Source organism: Schistocerca serialis, chromosome 6 (assembly GCF_023864345.2).
Source record: "Schistocerca serialis cubense isolate TAMUIC-IGC-003099 chromosome 6, iqSchSeri2.2, whole genome shotgun sequence".
Taxonomy (NCBI): Eukaryota; Metazoa; Arthropoda; class Insecta; order Orthoptera; family Acrididae; genus Schistocerca; species Schistocerca serialis.
The window spans coordinates 109795461-109815197 of NC_064643.1; the positions used below are offsets into that span (position 1 = coordinate 109795461).

The 19737-nt window shown below is 43.3% G+C and overlaps 1 protein-coding gene across 3 annotated transcripts in view; it reads left to right on the plus strand.

Moving 5' to 3' along the window:
* The window catches only part of LOC126483718 (protein MTSS 2), a 346902-nt gene that overhangs the window by 259049 nt on the left and 68116 nt on the right, over positions 1 to 19737 (plus strand). For all 3 annotated transcript variants that reach the window (XM_050106815.1, XM_050106817.1, XM_050106816.1), the window contains exon 5: positions 9083 to 9174. In XM_050106815.1, the coding sequence (XP_049962772.1) occupies positions 9083 to 9174 (92 nt within the window). The remainder of the gene's footprint in view (positions 1 to 9082; positions 9175 to 19737) is intronic.

Consider the following 19737-nt stretch of genomic DNA (forward strand, 5'->3'; position numbering starts at 1 on the left):
AATGTAGAGCATTGAAGTAACTCGACCAAGAACTTTGAGGTAAATTTGTCAAGTACTTTTAGAGATATTTAATAACGTTTCCCCTTCATATATTTGTGCATTGTATATATTAAAAATGCGTAGCTTTTGTCCGCCCAAATGTTCATTAGAGGTCCGTGTACAAATTTGAAGTAAGTGGGACAAGGGCTTAAACATCCTTGTTAACAAACTTTGCGCTTGATATAATCACATATCTACATGTTTAAGATAAAACACACACACACACACACACACACACACACACACACACACACGCGCGAGACACACACACACACACACACACACACACACACACACACAGAGAGAGAGAGAGAGAGAGAGAGAGAGAGAGAGAGAGAGAGAGAGAGAAGGGTCGCCAGGGGTGCTGCGGTACTGTGTTGCAGTCCACTGAAACAAGAAAGTAACTCCTGTAAGGATTGAGCTTTACCTTGTGTGTTCGACGCTGCCAGTTGAGTCCAGTGCAGTTGCAGACGAAACGTTAGGAACTCGTTTCTTTTGTACACCATTGTTTATAGTGAAGTATTTAGTTTTCTGCAGAAACTAAAGGACTGGTTACGAATTCCAGGAAGGAGTTCCGGGAAGGAAGAGGTTTAAATTTTGTACAGCTACCGTGTACATTAAGTGCCTGATAATGTTCTGGTTGTAAAATCAAATTCTGATCTGTTCTGGCCACCATACAAAATGGTTTTCTTGAGTTTCGCTTTAATGTTACCGCCCAGTCTGACAGTTTCCAAAAGCTGGGAAGTGAAGCAATAAGATGCCTAGCGGGCTTGTCGTAAAATATTATTTGCGTCTATATGTGTACTTACTGTGTAACGAAATCAAAATAGTGTTTAATTATGTATGCGTTAAAGATTCAGGCTAGAAAAATGCGAAGACTGTCTTCGTGTTTTATGTATATTTGTCGTGAATATGTTCATCATGGGCTAGAGATGCCCAGTGTCTGCCATGTCTGTTGAAAGTACCATATTGATATTACACGATCTATTCTGTTGTCGCTTATTTTTTGAACGTCTCTGCGGATTCCAGCTTAATTGGAAAATAAACAGCTGCATACTGATACCGGTCGCGGAGAGCGCTCGACTGCACTGTGTTTACAAACATTTCCCTTATCTGAGACTCGTATACGACACAGTTGACATCATTCGTCGCATGTTTTCGCAGACAGCTACATTCCTTCATACAGCTACAAGCCGGGAGGCATTTTGTTTTTGTAGTTGCTCGTTCGGTTCTCTTACTAGGACAAAAACTGTAGTATTAGGAGCAGATAAAAGGATATTGACGATGCTTTTGTTCATTAATTTTATGGAGGCCGAACAAAGAGCATCTAAAAGATTCCAAAACATATTGTGTATTACTGATTTTTGGTAACTAAAAGAGTTGTAATTGTCAATTGTTCTGTACGGAAATGAAAATAAAGTACTTCTGCGGGTCACTCAATGAGTACATTCCAGACAGAAATACAGTTTTGATTGTGATGGGATTGAAACTTCTGTTCTACTCTTATAGTTTCCGTTTTCCTTGGTTTCCCAAAATCACTGCAGGTTACCACCAGGATGCCCCCTTCCGCCATCGTACAATTATTTACGTAGCGACACAGCGCTCAGTCCCTAACGCTCTCGACATCTTCCTGCTGAGATTTTTCGTCCTGTAATCCTTTCTTCAGGAACAAGCCAATGATTGTGGTAATTAAGTGATATTGTGCAAAACCGACCATCATAAATTACCGTTTAACTGTTGCAGACATGGCGCCGGTGTATACTTGAATCTTGACTGCCAATGGGGCTGAGAGTCTGATAGCGTGTATTTGTATTGCTGATGTAATGTCGACCTGGCCGCTGTATCTTTAGTGATTGATGTTTAGAAGCGACCGCCAGATTGTAGCTCAAACCGCCTCAGAAGTATATAAAATTACTGTGAAGTAACGTTGTGACGTTGGCTGGCAGAAGGCCATTCTTACGAGCTGTTACTTTACTTCAAAATGAAGATAAGGAGGAGTCGGCAATTGGTGTAGGCAGAAGAACGATATAAATGTTGATGTGGCTCTCACTATTATAAATTCACTCCACATTACCAAATGGTTCAAACGGCTCTGAGGCCTATGGTACTTAACATCTGAGGTCATCAGTCCCCTAGAGCTTAGAACTACTTAAGCCTAACTCACGTAAAGACATCACACACATTCATGCCAGAGTCAGAATTCGAACCTGCGACAGTAGCAGTCGCGCGGTTCCGGACTGAAGCGGCTAGAACCGCTCGGCCACCGCGGCCGGCTTCCACGTTACCTCTGACAGTTAATGTTTTGTATCTTACATCATTGTTTATCGTTACAAGGAGTCGTAGCGTTCTCTCTTGCCAAAGTTGGTTTGCTAATTTTACGTACCTTTTTTCTCTGGAACTTTAATACCTAGAACTTTCAAATTTTGATAGGTGTATTCAGTAGGTAACTTTCCTGAGGATACACAGGATTTTGAAAAATGGAATAAGAAGTATTTCTAATTAGAATTTTCTAACATATTTTGCGCCATTTCAAGCAGGTAATTCCAGATTATTTAACAGTCTTAAAAACTGAAAACGTGATTTTTTAATCAAGGCACAAAAAATTGTCATTAGTTGCCTGTGGGAATTGATATAAACCAGTGGTTAAAGTTCAAAAATTATGCTGGACCGAGATTAGAACCGTGGTCTCCTGCTTACTAGGCGGACGATTTGCAGCTGTTCACAGTGGACACCGCAACTGCGCGGACTACCCTATCACGCTTCCTGTATCACAGAAATTTTAATATTTCGCGGCATTCCAGCTCCCGTTAAGGGGTGACAGCTAACAATCACTATTTTAGCAAATCAGTATAAAGATTTTGTTCTAATGTAATCTCGTTTATGTCTTCAGTTAATGACTTTCTTCATTCCTTTGATAGAGGCTTCAGTCTTCCCGCTCCGTTTTGAAACCTTGGCATTTTCTACTGTAAGTTAGGCCACTTCACAGTTTGTCGTTCCTGAGAGAACAGATTCTTCTTCGAAATGTGCTAAGTCAGTCGTTGGTGCACACGCAAAATTGTGTTTCATACTTGTAAAACTTGTGCTTTCCACTGTCGTGGCATCTGTTAAAGCAGTAGAGCTCTCGATCCCTTTTTGAGGTTGGATGAGAAACTGCGGCAGTGTTGGGGCGAGTTGCGGCGGAAGACGGCTCCAGAAAGTGTGTCAGGAGAGGCGCCGACCTCGGCTCGCGCGGCGCCTTCCTCCTGTTGCTGCGCCCGCAGAGGGCCCTCCACGGCCGGAGCACCTCTCGTCCCGGAGATACCCCTCTCGGTTGGGCGGTGCCCGCACTGCACTGCACTGACGCAGACGCCGCCCTGCCTGCCGTCAAGGACGCAAAAATTTTGTGTCCCGAGGATCACTCGTTTCTGTCCTTAGATTTCTATTTGGCGCTACGTCAGTTAGCTAGTAAATCGTGCCCTAAGACATTCCAGGCCGCTACTTGTTTTCGTCAGCATGTAAGTGGCAACAATCTATTATCGACACATCAGGATCACATCGTAACAAACCTCTGAGGGAATCGAAGATACTGTCATTTTGTGTGTGTGTTAAGAGAGCGAACGAGATACGAAATACACTGATGATTCCACGCCGGCCGTTGTGGCCGAGCGGTTCTAGGGACTTCAGTCCGGAACCGCGCGACTGCTACGGTCGCAGGTTCGAATCCTGCCTCGGGCATGGATGTGTGTGATGTCCTTAGGTTAGTCAGGTTTAAGTAGTTCTACGTTCTAGGGGACTGATGACCTCCGATGTCAAGTCCCATAGTGCTCAAAGCCAAGCCTCAGCAGTTAAGTCCCGTAGTGCCCAGAGCCATTTTTTGATGATTCCACGGTGTAGACCTACTGGGTGTCCATAAACACCCGTTATCATTTCAGTAAATTACAATTTCGAAAGTATTAGAGAAAGAGCACCGTCGTTTTTGTAAAAGTTTAGAAGCTCTCATTTTTTCTGTTGTTGTGGTCTTCAGTCCTGATACTGGTTTGATGCAGCTCTCCATGCTACTCTTTCCTGTGCAAGCTTCATCATCTCCCAGTACCTACTGCAACCTACATCCTTCTGAATCTGCTTAGTGTATTCATCTCTTGGTCTTCCTCTACGATTTTTACCATCCACGCTGCCCTCCAATACTAAGTTGGTGATCCCTTGATGCCTCAGAACATGTCCCATCAACCGATCCCTTCTTCTAGTCAAGTTGTGCCACAAACTCCTCTTCTCCCCAATTCTATTCAATACCTCCTCATTAGTTACGTTACCTACCCATCTAATCTTCAGCATTCTTCTGTAGCACCACATTTCGAAAGCTTCTGTTCTGTTCTTGTCCAAACTATTTATCGTCCATGTTTCACTTCCATACATGGCTACACTCCATACAAATACTTTCAGAAACGACTTCCTGACACTTAAATCTTTACTCCATGTTAACAAATTTCTCTTCTTCTGAAACGCTTACCTTGCCATTGCCAGTCTAAATTTTATATCCCCTCTACTTCGACCATCATCAAATATTTTGCTCCCCAAATAGCAGAACTCATTTACTACTTTAAGCATCTCATTTCCTAATCTAATTCCCTCAGCATCACCCGATTTAATTTGACTACATTCCATTATCCTCGTCTTGCGTTTGTTGATGTTTATCTTATACCCTCCTTTCAAGACACTGTCCATTCCGTTCAACTGCTCTTCCAAGTCCTTTGCTGTCTCCGACAGAAATACAATGTCATTGGCAAACCTCAAAGTTTTTATTTCTTCTCCATGGATTTTAATACCTACTCCGAATTTTTCTTTTGTTTCCTTTACTGCTTGCTCAATATACAGATTGAACAGCATCGGGGAGAGGCTACAACCCTGTCTCACTCCCTTCCCAATCACTGTTTCCCTTTCATGTCCCTCGACTCTTATAACTGCCATCTGGTTTCTGTACAAATTGTAAATTGCCTTTCGCTCCCTGTATTTTACCCCTACCACCTTCATTTTTTTTATTATTTCATAATTTCAATGTGTGTGCCATTCGTCGCTCGGAGAATATCAGCGCGATATTAGAGTTCTGCTAGTGTTCGGGCCAGCATTGCATCATCAACACTTGACATTTGCTTCGTAGATTCGTGCACGAAGATTGGCAATGTCACTGACAAGTGTTTATACACGAGACCCCTGACGTAACCCCTTAACAACAAGTTTGCACGGTGTGATATCGGCAGAGGGCGGGGGCCATGTGATAGTCCCATCCACCTCATTATCTTTGTTTTAGACGATGTTGCCTTCTTGTACTAACGTCTGTAATTCCGCAGTACCATTATGAGATTTCTATTCTACATACGACATTACACATTGCAATATTTCCTGGACTGCCGTCATTTTGAAGTCTTCAAAGTGAAATCTGCAGCAAAGGAAAAAGGAAAAACTTCAAGGTCTGCTAAACGTTTTACGACAAGCCAGGATTTTTTAAAATAGTGGGATTTAATGGACACCCTGTATTGTCCACTAGTTTTACCGTTCGTGATTGCTTTTAATTCAGTAGCTGATACATTATCGTTGTGAGGAAGCGCTCGTGCGTGTAGATACTCCAGAGCGAGTCCATAGAAGCATCGTGACTGCTACGGGAACGCAAAGCTTGCCGACATTACTTGATGTTGTAGCCTGCCGAAAACGGTGGAATTGAGCTCATTTACGTTGATTATGAGAAGTAGAGCCCTCCGTGGAGTCGGCCGTTTTCTCCGAAATACGAGGTGTTAAATTACACCCAGAGCAAGAGCTCTGCCCAATTCGAACGCGATTTTCTCAAGGCGAGTTTCGGTGGTTGGCACATAGTCTCTAGACCACTTGGTGCTACCGTTGGGGTGCCCTGTGGAGATAATTTGAGTGCTACAGCCAGCCGGAGGTCGATGTAATACTAAGTTATTCAGGGCATTAGTACATGGTCTTGTTTTGTTATCCGCTAGTTAAGATAATCGGGCCATCCGAAGTTACGATGGCCACTCGCAGCTAAGATCGTAACCGGACCATTGACGCATCCTTGCCGCCGCTGAAGTACGAGGGCAGTTCAATAAGTAATGCAACACATTTTTTTTCTGAAACAAGGGTTGTTTTATTCAGCATTGAAATACACCAGGTTATTCCCCAATCTTTTAGCTACACAACACTATTTTTCAACGTAATCTCCATTCACTGCTACGGCCTTACGCCACCTTGAAATGAGGGCCTGTATGCCTGCACGGTACCATTCCACTGGTCGATGTCGGAGCCAACGTCGTACTGCATCAATAACTTCATCATCCGCGTAGTGCCTCCCACGGATTGCGTCCTTCATTGGGCCAAACATATGGAAATCCGACGGTGCGAGATCGGGGCTGTAGGGTGCATGAGGAAGAACAGTCCACTGAAGTTTTGTGAGCTCCTCTCGGGTGCGAAGACTTGTGTGAGGTCTTGCGTTGTTATGAAGAAGGAGAAGTTTGTTCAGATTTTGTGCCTACGAACACGCTGAAGTCGTTTCTTCAATTTCTGAAGAGTAGCACAATACACTTCAGAGTTGATCGTTTGACCATGGGGAAGGACATCGAACAGAATAACCCCTTCAGCGTCCCAGAAGACTGTAACAGAAGAGTCACAGCTGTGCACGGCCGGCCCGCACGAGGGAGATCTGACAGTCTTGCTTGACCTTGCGGCGATGATGACACACGCTTTGCCCAACGACTCACCGTGCTTTTGTCCACTGCCAAATCACCGTAGACATTCTGCAAGCGCCTATGAATATCTGAGATGCCCTGGTTTTCCGCCAAAAGAAACTCGATCACTGCCCGTTGTTTGCAACGCACATCCGTTACAGACGCCATTTTAACAGCTCCGTACAGCGCTGCTACCTGTCGGAAGTCAATGAAACTATACGAGACGAAGCGGGAATGTTTGAAAATATTCCACAAGAAATTTCTGGTTTCTTCAACCAAAATTGTCCGAGAAAAAAAAATGTGTTGCATTACTTATTGAACTGCCCTCGTAATTTGCCCCGTCTACTGCCGTGTGCCATTATTAGACCGCGTCTTTCTCGCTCGCCCTAAATTAAATGTTTTATTTCTACCTTTTGTAAGTCTTCTCTAATAATTTGTGTGTGCAGTTTTTCTCTGACCGCTCCTATAATCACTATCTTCTATCCAGGCACTTTTGCCACCTATATCACTGCCATTTTACCTCGTGCAGAATTATTGATGTAAGTATGGTCTACGTAAAATAGTCCGTGGTTGACTACCGCATGCTTTCCTTAATTTGTCTTCACACTACATTTACTCCCCTGTGATCTTGGAGATTTCGGTGCCTTAGGCTTGGTCAAGACAGGCTGGAGGATTGTGGGTGCTGGTTTCGAAGACACACAACAGAGAACGCGGCTCCATCCTTTCACGCACTACAGGCGTACAGTGCAGAATAATGGTATTGCCTAGTGCTCTACTTGGCACACCGCGCCGTATTCTTGTTCCTACCGCTGCTCCCGCTCCTCCAACCGCCAATTTAAATGTGACAGAAAATATTAAAATGATTTGACTCTAGCGTCCTACGTACCTAAAGGAAGGATGACAAGACTGCTACTTCTCACACAACTGTAAATCACTCGGCAGATACAGTTTCCATCCCAGAGGCAGATTGCAACCGACGCAGTTACGTATGGGGTTCTGAAGAGATGAAATAGGACGAAATAGATACAATGCGTTTGGTGCGAAGGTTCACATCACCTCTGTTAACAGAGCTGTGGTAACAGATCTTTCGCACGATATTAGACTTCCCATTCGATAAGGTGCTATAGAGCCAGAGTGAAACGGAATAACTGTCCGCGGTTCCTCATAAATACGTATACATAAGCAAAAAACAGAGCCTTCGTACTTCAGACAGATACACAACGAATACGTGTAGAAAACGAATGATTTTGGGGCCCTCTAGTGACGAAGCCGTTCTGGTTCCTCCACGAACATAGACGAGAGCAAATAAAACCATGAATATGTAGTTGTAATTCAAATGGCTGCTTCTGTTGTTTGGGCACCGCAATCGGCATGTTTGTTGTCCAAAGCCCCCTAACAGTTCAGGAATTTTGACTTCAGTTAATAACGTGGCTTGACGGTCAACAATTCTTCTCTAAGCTGGAGGCTGAAATGAAGAAAAAAGGATAGATAATTTAATATATATATATATATATATATATATCACACACACACACACACACACACACACACACACACCATTGGACGGAAACGGAAATGTTACGCTTTCAGCCCTTCAAATCACTCATGTTTCTGTAGAGTTGTATAGTCAGAAATAACACATGCTCGCGTTAAGTGACCATCAGCTTGAGAAATGTAGTTTTCCAGGGTTTTCTGAAGAGTCTGGCAGACTTCTGAGTTGATTAATTTCGATGCAATAGAAATCTTCATCTGGAACTTAAGACTGTGGTAATAGTCTCCGGTAGGAGTAATTTGAAGTGTCGAGAATTAACATCGTCGCCACTGGCAGAACGTACTCCCCCCCCTCCCTTTTTTTAAATTTCCCCTCGCTGTCACCGATTAAATAGTATAGTTACTTAAGTAATACTTCACACTAACAGAATATACCTTCACCTATTTCTCTTTCACCACACTCGCGAATGCTTTACACAAAAGTTACTCACTATCCAACTACTTGCCCTTTTTTTCTAAGACTCCATCATTGTCTCGAAATAGTACCTGCTGCTGCTGCTGCTGTTGTTCAAGCAACAGTACGTGCTAGCAAAGCGCACATCTTGATCATTTTATTAGCGTGCGTGGTTCTATCTGAGTTTGAATAGAATCACGCATGCCTCTTATTTCTTGTGATGGAAAAAAGGGGGGGGGGGGGAGAGAGACGCACGGCGACTAGGCGCGTAGTCGTAAACGCGTTGTATCTCTGGTACCTGAAAAACATTCCTGTGCTTTATGTGTGGGCTTCTAATAGAAAACCAGACTCTTCAAATCGGAATGCATTGTTGCTCATTCGTATAATTTATCTGTTGCAGCGCCATCATGGACTGCCTGGTAATTCCACTACAGGAGAAGCTAGAAGATTGGAAGAAGGCAGTCATTAATTTGGACAAAGAACATGCTAAAGGTAAGATGCGTCACGATATCTCGCAGTAGTGTTGACGGTATTTTGAGATTTGACTCATGCTGAAGACGCTTTGCATAGTACGCAATGAGAACTCGGGAAGTGTGGTGCTCCGGCTTGCCTTCGAAAGTCCCATTGGCGAGGGTAGTGCGACAGTTGGTTCGCCCGCTTCGCGGCAGTCGCAGCGGGCTGCTGGTACTGCAGTGGGCCTACATTGACCCGCCAACTCCTGCGGACGCGCCCTCCTTATTGATTACCGTTGCATCCGCACTGACGTACGGCACCTCCACCTCTGGTGCTGGCTGGCCCGGCAAAGTCTTCTGTGGTCCTTAATGAAGCGCACCGCTACCTGTCATTATCCTGTTACTGATCCTGCGCGCAGCGAGAGATGTAACTTAGACACCCTGTTTCAGACTTGGTTGGAGGAAAGTGTGCTCTGGCACTAGGCGATGTTCCATCGATATCAGTGCAAACAGTGTACTTGTCATGAGGCAGCGTAACTCACCGCGCACAAATTACCCAGACTATATTCACCTGGTATTTGAGAATAAGAGCACTTAAACTTCCAACAAAAGTTTGAATTTATGTTTAACCTATTCTAAACTTTTTATGGCTTACATTCCTAACATCAAATATATAACACATTAAGTTATTTGTAATGTAGTCAGAAGTTCGAAATTGTTTTACGCGTAGGACTTGGATTCTTTGCAGACTGTAGATTTACAGGCTTAGAATAGGAAGCGAAATTTGAAAACTGTGCTAAATTTGCTAGAACCAACCAAAGTAAAAAAATAAAATAAACATACAAACGTAAGCAGTGAAGAAAATATTTGTAATTCAAACTTTCGTCACGTAAACGTCACGTGCGTGCACACGCTCCATTATTACAGGGCAAATTATTTTCACATAAAAATGCATGTATATTTTTTTCCAGATATCCTGCCTAAAAAATACATTTGACACTCGAATCACTTTTCGAAGCCGATCTCGCGAACTACTTACACTTCTTTTTTGCCTTTAATTTATGAGAGAGAGAGAGAGAGAGAGAGAGAGAGAGAGAGAGAGAGAGAGAGAGACTGACTGTACTCGCACAATGATAGACGTATTATAGCCACTGGCAAATGACACGGGGTGGCAATTTAAAGAAACAGCAACTGGTCCGCTTGATTTGCAATCAAGTAATATTACAGTTTCTTGTCCATACTTCGTATGCCGGACAAGAAGTCAAACACGTTGTTCTGGTGCAAGATGTATAAGAATCATGGGGGCGACTGATTTAATTCAATTCACTGCCGTAACGGTCCAGCAACGCAATGTAGCGAGAGAATTGTTTTAGCCCTTCCCAAAGTCATCTATTGACGATACCCAACGGATCTCGAATAGCAGCTTTTCCCGCCGAGAAATAATTTCGCTCATTTCAGCTTACGATCACCTTCGCTAACGTTTTATGTGAAGTTTCGCTTGCTTCTGATACGTAATGAGGGCTCCTTGTTCAGTCTACATTACCTAACGATATGGAAACGTTCAGGTTGCGGGTGCGTTTTCAAATAAGATTTGGAAAAAAATATTTATGGTTTGTAGTCGAGAAACTGGTTTGTAGTCGAGAAACGCAGTGCTAATCACGTAATAAGCTTGTTGACGTGCGTAACTTCATTCAGGATGTTAAGTACTCGTTGATACGTCTGCCATTTCACACACTCATAGTTTCATAGCCTACTTTTTAATATGACACTTAAATACCTATTATCATTCTATGACTGCAATACCAGATGGGATACGTCCAGTATCTTGCCTGTACTTTTGCGTAACACTAAATCTTTCTCCATCTCCACCGTACAACATTGGAACAAATTTCCCTGTCGTATGCACCTTACCCAAAGCTATGCTACATTCAAAAGAAGATCAAAGTTCTAAGTTTATTATCGGTGAGGCTTCTTTCTCGGCATAAAACAGCGGTTTCCTTTGTATCCAGCAGGGAACAAGTATCCTTGTGACATTTTAAACTAAACTTTCCTCATTGTTTCAAATTTGTTATTTTCTTTCCATCTGACCTGCTAATTTCACTGTATTATCTTTCGCCTTCTTTCGATAGGTCAACTTACCCCCATCGACTCCTTGTGTACTTACTGTTGCCATACGGTTCTGTTTGATGTCACTACTCCTAAGCGACAACAACGTAATAATGAATTCTTATTATGTGTTTATGGCCAGTTTAAATGAATGCACAAATAAATACATGTATAAATAAATATAGTGCACCCACAACGTGTCGCATGCATTGCACATTAGTCTTTAATTAAATTTCATAAGAAAAATCTTGGGTGCTGATGTTCAGTAACTAGGTCTGTTCCACCCTGTACATAAAAATGCGTTAATATTATCAGACAATCGTCCATATCCATTTTCATAAAACGTTTGGTACCGATCACTTAATATGCTGACAAATCTACCAAATTTAGCAACAGCGCATGTGTAAAATTTTTGCTTTTTCGAACGTTGTACTAGGCGTACGCGATTGTTGCGCAACGTTTTACCGAAATCGGCTGCAAAGTTTGAGCTCCCTACCGCGGTTTTCTCGGGCAGAAGGCAGCTGCAGGCCGCTCCTGCCTGTATAGGCGAAGGCGCCTGCTCGGCTATTGTACGGAGGGCCCACGTTCCCCTTTGTCACGATCCGCCCCGCCTTGGTCCAGAAAGGCGCTTTTCTGCGGGAAACACCAGTTTACCTGCTCCCTTCACGGACTGGTTTCTTCTGCTCCGGTCTGCTCTGTAAATGATGTTTTCTTGGCCAACGCGAAAGATCAAGTCAAGCGCTGCTTTCTATACTGGAGAGCAAAGCAGCGCCACTAGCAGCATCAAAATTCTACATCGTCATAGAAGTACGAATACGTAATGTACATCGAATGTCACAGAAAGCTGTTTGGCATTTGTTATTCGGGCCTGTTAACGTAAAACGAACGTTGTGGACTTCCTTTCTGTGAGGAACACGAACGAACGTAGATGTTACAGTGATAATGTTCTCGCAGCTACGCCGGTTTGCAATCGGGAGGGGATGTTTAAAATGACGGCGTCTGTCACAATGTAGGTTTTAAATTAAACCCGTATGTTACTTAGGTGAATCTGATGAAGTTACGGTATATTCCCTCTCGTGGCCTTTACCTATCCAATTACCTTGAAATAGATGACTACAAAAACGAGGAAGTCTGCAAAATGGTTCAAATGGCTTTAAGCGCTATTGGACTTAACATCTGAGGTCATCAGTCCCCTAGACTTAGAACTACTTCAACCTAACTAACCTAAGGACATCACACACACACACACACACACACACACACACACACACACACACACACACACACGCCCGAGGCAGGATTGGAACTTGCCACCGTAGAGCAGCAGCGCGGCTCCGGACTGAAGCGCCTAGAACCGCTCAGCCACAGCGGCCGGCTGGAAGTCTGCAATGAGCGTCCACTGTATAATGGTAAGGGAGACGTAGGAGACTTTACAACAAATGACGGCTTATGTAGGATGATCGTGATGTCACTGGCAGTGGTATGAGTTGACCAGAATAACTGTAACAAACTTAGATGTGATCCTCGAAATAATGACGACGCTGGACAGGACGGAATCCTAAAGTCCACGCCTCCCGTAATTTACTCTGCATGAAATGAAATACGAATCCTCTTGGTATTCTGCGGCTCTCCAGTACTACGCGAATACCGGACGGCTACAATCAGCAAAGCCACAGCCTAAATCTCAGCCATCTGTCATGGTCAGTTCTCCATGCTTTAATGAAGTTTACAGTGTGTTAAAGCGCGAGACATTTACTTATTCACGGCACTTGGCTTCATATTGAATGTGCTATGGTTATAAAATTGGCATACGCGTCAAGGAAAATTACAGTGTTAGATACCATATCTACATCTACACTCTGCAAATCACATTTAGTGCCTGGCAGAGGGTTCATCGAACCATCTTCACAATAAGTATCCATCAGTCCAATCTCGTACAGCGCATGGAAATAACGAACATCTATATCTTTCGGTGCGAGCTCCGATTTCCCCTATTTTATTAATATGATCGTTTTTAGGCGTAGATAGGCGTCAACAAAATATTTTTGCATTCGGAGGAGAAATTACTTGAAGATTCCGCCGCAACGAAAAACGTCTTTGTTTTAAAGATGTCCTCCCCAAATCCTGTATCATTTCAGTGACACTGTCCCCTATTTTGCGAAAGTACAAAAACGGCTGCCCTTCGTGAAACTTTCTCGATGTACTCCGTCAATCGTGTCTTGTAAGGATCCCACACCGCGCTACAGTATTCTAAAAGAGGGGGGGGGGGGTCAAGCGTAGTGTAGGCAGTCTCCTTATTAGATCTGTTACATTTTCCTAAGTGTCCTGCCAATAAAACGCAGTCTTTGGTTAGCCTCCCCCACAACATTTTTTGTATGTTCTTTCCAATGTGATTGTAATTCCTAGGTATTTAGTCAAATTTTTAGCCTTTAGATTTGACTCATTTATCGTGTAACCGAAGTTCAACGGATTCCTTTTAGCACTCATGTGGATGGCCTCTCACTTTTCGTTATTTAGGGTCAACTGCCAATTTTTGCACCACACAGCTATCTTTTCTAAGTCCTTTCGCAATTTGTTTTGATCTTCTGATAACTTTACTAGTCGATAAATACTTTCATGTGCAAACAACCTAAGACGGCTGCTCAGATTATCTCCGAAATCGTTTAAGTAGATGAGGAACAGCAATGGGCCTGTAACACTACCTTGGGAAACGGCAGAAATCACATCTGTTTTACTCTGACTTTCCGTCAGTTATTACGAACTGTAACATGTGACAGGAAATAACGAATCCAGTCACGTAACTGAGACGGTATTCCATAAGCACGCAATTTCGCCACAAGCCGCTTGTGTGGTGCAGTGTCAAAAGCCTTCTGGAAATCTAGAAACACAGAATCAATTTGAAATCCCTTGTCAGTAGCACTCAACACAAAATGTATATTTATAAAAACTCTCTGGAGAGTTTACCTAAGACCATTTTGTAACCTTAATCCTCCACATCTGGCAGTGATTGGTTTAACGACAAAACTGGCAAGTTTCATCGTGATTGGGATTTCCTCGTAACTGGCTGGATTAGTTTGTTCGAACGACGGAGGAATGGCAAACCTGTAACAGGGCTGTGCCTATTAGCGCAGTCCAGCATTCAAATCAAATATCGTCTCGAGGACAGCTTTATTTTCTAAATTGATTTCAGAATTTCTGATGTATATACTTCTAATACGACGTTCGTATAATGCGTAGCTGGCACCAGACGCGAGAAAGAGGCGTCTGGTACATGCCACATCGTGAAAGATTGTCATAAGTGGTAGTTCTCGAATTTTGATGACCCGTGACCATCTTACAACGTTTTGCCTCTGTCGATCTAGCGCTGCAGACTAAAGCGAAATGGGCGGGTAAACTGAAGAATATTGTCAATAGGAACGTTCACGTGGTGGAAAAGAGCAATTCCGCTTGACTATCAAGATAAGTTACATCACATTTAGTTGCACTGATAATTGCTTTATTATATCCGTTTTATTTCCTTTCATGCAAACTTTGTCTGTCGGGGAAGTGGTGTTACAGTTACTTAACAGAACTCGTTGCGTCACGGTGCTATCAGTATTGTTGACACTGCGAGCTGCGCTAAATAAGGTTAAGTCGGCAGAGTGGCTCCAGGGTCGTCTGCGTTTACCCCGCTCAATTCGTTCTCCATCGTTTTCGCGTTTAGGAACTGTGTCGTGCACACGTTTCGTCATTGTCTTCCGCTGCTGGGCCGCCGCATTTTCTCCCTGTCGCAACTCCATGAGGTTGAACAGGAATAGCTGTTACATCACGGGTGACAGAAAACGTTGATGTAAACTGTTCAACACAAGAATAAGCGTTCGTCACAGAGCCCGTAACCGCAGTGGAACAACACGCATCGCGTGGAAGCTCAGGAAAAATTGATTCTCCTACTATACAGTGTGTTGCTAAATGACGAAACTGGGGCACATACACCCGGTTCCACTGCCAGGTTGCCTATCTAGCGGCTTGATTTTGCAATATTTCGATAATTGTTACCGAGTTTAAAAATTTAAAGTGCTGTCATTTTTATTAAAACGCATAGTATAATGTTCAAGGCTTAACACAGTAAGGCAAGTATTACAGCTAGAAACCGTATCCATGTTTTGAGATAGCGTAAATGGGGTGCAAATTGCGCAGAGTATATTCACCCAGTATTTCATAATCAGGGCACTTAGTAGCTTCCAACAAACTAGAAACGTAATTTCACACAAACGTAATTTCACACAAACGTAATTTCACACAAACGTAATTTCACACAAACGTAATTTCACACAAACGTAATTTCACACAAACGTAATTTCACACAAACGTAATTTCACACAAACGTAATTTCACACAAACGTAATTTCACTCCATTCATAAACTTCTTCTCGCTAACATCCTTAACGTCAAATATTTGTCACATTGATTTGTGAAATAATAAGGCGTATGAAGTTGATTTATACTCGGGCAGTTCAATTCTTTAAAAAATCGTTGGCTTACTGGTTCTCAGCCGGCCGCGGTGGCCTAGCGGTTCTAGGCGCTTCAGTCCAGAACCGCGCGACTGCTACGGTCGCAGGTTCGAATCCTGCCTCGGGCATGGATGTGTGTGATGCCCTTATGTTAGTTAGGTTTAAGGAGTTCTAAGTTCTAGGGGACTGATGACCTCAGATGTCAAGTTCCATAGTGCTCAGAGCTATTTGAACCATTTGAACTGGTTCTCAGGAAGAGTTCTCCTCCTTCCTCATATTTTCAAGGAGGCCCCTAACTATGTGCAATAGATGATGAAGCTGGTGATGCAGTGTTTCCTCGCACAAAGCGTTTTCGTAGGGAATTTAAAAACCGATTTTATATCAGAATATCAATATCTCATGTTCGGTTTAAGTTGTCGTACATTATTCCAATGGATTGTCATAACAGATTGCGATACAGAGTGAATCCACCAAGAAAAAAAATCGGATAGCTACTGCTCATATTCACAAAAGAGTCAGTCATACGGTACAGGCCTCCGGAAAATATTTATCTAACTTCACAAGACTGTATCTTGTACGTGAATGAAGGTAGCAATTGAGAGTGAATTGTAACATACGCATCGAAACTAAAAGTTTGCCTTGGTGCCATTTGTAACATCTTGGTTCGAGTAGTGGTCAGTAGGTGTCAGTAGGTGTCTCCTTGGTGGATCCAGCTCGTTCGCGCGTTAATTACCCAATGTGCGTCGAGTCGAGGTGATAGTACAGCAACAAAGGGGAATTTTGTGTTCTCAGTTGCAACAGGTACAATTCAGTTCACCTCTGCAGCGTTGTTATCTGAGTAACGAACTGCTTCAACGATTGATAGGCCGTTAAAGGTGTACCAATCTCGTATTGCACAGCTGGACTTGAAGGTAGGGATGGGAAAAGCCGATCGGTTAAAACCGATACCGTTATTTTAGTTAGGAATAACCGGTATTTTTCGGAATTTGTTTGGTCTCGGATTTAACAGGTGTTTATTATCTGTTAATAACTGAATGAAAAAACCGAAATATCAGTTAGCCATAGCAGCAGTGCTAAATTTTTCGCTTTTGGATAAACCATTTTCTAAAAAACGAGTAATTTTTATTCGTTAAGTTTGTATGGGTTTGAAATATTCTGTTATAGAAAATGGGGAAAGCGATCAGTGCTATTTTTTCAGGGCCGGCAGAAACGAGCAACAAATACATGGCATAACAATTAGTACAGCATTGCTGAGAGAGTAATGGTTCAAATGACTCTGAGCAGTATGGGACTTAACTTCTGAGGTCATCAGTCCCCTATAACTTAGAACTATTTAAACCTAACTAACCTAAGGACATCACACACATCCATGCCCGAGGCAGGATTCGAACCTGCGACCGGGCCGATCGCGCGGTTCCAGACTGAAGCGATTCTAGCTCGGTCACAGCGGCCAGCTGAGACAGTAATGTCCTTGCTGCCGTGTGTCGTGGCTTAAGGTGTACGCGCGTTCGTGCATTGTGCGTAGGCTACGTGGGCTACACGGTAGTTTCTCGCTGCCGTCGCCGCACATCTGTAGTACTGCAGAATGGCACCAACCGTACTCTGGAAATATTTTTAATAAGTGAGGTAGCAATGAAGTCCGATGAAGCGCTTTAAAAGATTAATTATTTATGTGCATTTTCTGTCACATAATGGAGGAAAGTGTGGTAACAGTAATAAATGAAAAACTTAACAACAATTCATTAGTAGTATACAATACAGATAGGAAGTAACTGATGTGCTACCCGTGTAGGCATAATATGCCTTTATCTGCTCGCATTCCTTGGAAGTGGACAAATTGAAATGAAACACAGTTCTTCAACCTCAGTTTTCACCCTTTCGTAATGACCCAATTACAAAAAATTTTAGCAGCGTTTTAAAAAATGAGAATCAGTACGAGAATAGCGATTTTTTTGTGGTATTTAATCGCTTACCACTTTTGAGAAAAGCAGCGAACAGTCGACCGACGAAGTTTTTTTTTTTTCCTGTTTAATATTTTGATTCTGCGTATCTCGAAACTGCGAGAGTCAAAATTCTTAGATTTCTCAGTTTGTTGCAGAATTTAATAGGAATAAAAAACCGAAAATCGGTTATTTCAGAACTGGTCTTCTTAGCTATAACAGCCATCCCTACTTCTACGTGACCTAATCTCTCGGAATGTGATCAGTTCTGTGGAGTTGTGCGCCTCCTCTTTCAAAGACTTCGAGTCTTGGCGCCGCATCGCAACAGCAATGAGTGAAGTAACTCCAGGGATGCTCCAAAAGTACGAGGTATGAGACGCGATGTTCATCGTCTGCATTTATGTCGTGCGTCGGGTGAAATACACACAACATTCGTAACACGCAGAAGTGCAGAAACACGACGTGGGATGGACTCGACCAATGTCTGAAATAGTGCTGAAGGGAACTGACACCATGAATCCTGCAGGGATGTCCATAAATCCGTAAGATTAAGAGGAGATGGAGATCTCTTCTGAACAGCCCGTTGCAAGGCATCCCATACGTGCTCAATAATGTTCATGTTTGGAGAGTGGCGGCCATCGGAAGTGTTTAAACTCAGAAGTGTGTTCGTGGAGCCACTCTGTAGCTATTCTGGACATGTGGGGTGTCGCATTGTCCTGCTGGAATTGACCGTCATTCGGAACACACAATGGACATGAATGGATGCAGGTGATCAGACAGGATGCGTACGTACTTGTCACGTGTCAGTCGTATCTAGACGTATCAAGGGTCCCATATCACCCCAACTTCACTCGCCCCGCACCATTACAGCGCCTGCACGAGCTTGAACAGTCCCCTGCTGACATGCAGGATCCATGGATTCACAAGGGTGCCTCCATACCCGTACACGTCCATCCGCTCGATATAATTTGAAACGAAACTCGTCCGACCAGGCAACATGTTTCCAGTCATCAACAGCTCAATGTCGGTGTTGACGGGCCCAAGCGAAGGGTAAACCTTTGTGTCGTGAAGTCATCAAGGGTAAACGAGTGTTCTTCGGCTCCGAAAGCCCATATCGATGATGTTTTGTTGAATGGTTCGCACGCTGGCACTTTTTGATGGCCCAGCATTGAAATCTGCAGCAGTTCACGGAAGGGCTACACTTGTCATGTTGAACGATTGTCTTCTGTCGTCGTTGGTCACGTTCTTGTAGGATCTTTTTCCGACCACAGCGATGTCGGAGATTTGATGTTTTACCGGATTCTTGAAATTGCGCCAAATATAACACCACTTCCAACCTCAATTAAATCTTGACGACCTGCCAATGTAGCAGGCACTGCCATTGTAACAGCAGTAACGGATCTAACAACCGCGCCAGGCAGTTGTCTTATATAGGCGTTGCCGGTCGGAGCGCTGTATTCTGCCTGTCATATCTCTGTATTTGAATACGCATTCGTATACCAGTTTCTTTGGCGCTTCATTGTATATCTTTGTAAAGTTGGGACGTTCTAATAATAATAATAATAATAATAATAATAGTGCACGAGTTAAAATTCACCTCAAGTTTCTATCTTTATTTATGTAGGAGATACAGTTTCGTGAAATTTGTATAAACCTTGTACAGTCTTTGCTGCTTGTCGACAGTGCGTGGCCACGAGGCCTGACAGTAGGAGCTTCGTTTTAGTAGTCCTCGTCATCGGTGCCTGCTGAAACAATGTCCTAAAGCCATTCTCTTTCCGGGTGGCACAGTCGGTCGACGACGCGCTGTAGCCATGCCAGTTTCCTCTGTCCCCCGGGTATATGTGAATACGTCAGTTCTCATTCTCATTCTCATTTTGCTTGCTCTCATTCATGTCAGGAACAAAAGATCTGAGAATGAAAAATTCGCCAAAAATCCGGCTGCAGTTACAGTCGAGCTGCCCTGAGAAACAAGAGAAAAGTAGCAGTTACAGTAGGAAGAGGAGGGAAAAGCAGTAATGCTGTATGTTCATGAAGCAGTGGCGACAAAAGCAGAGCTGTGCGTTAGAG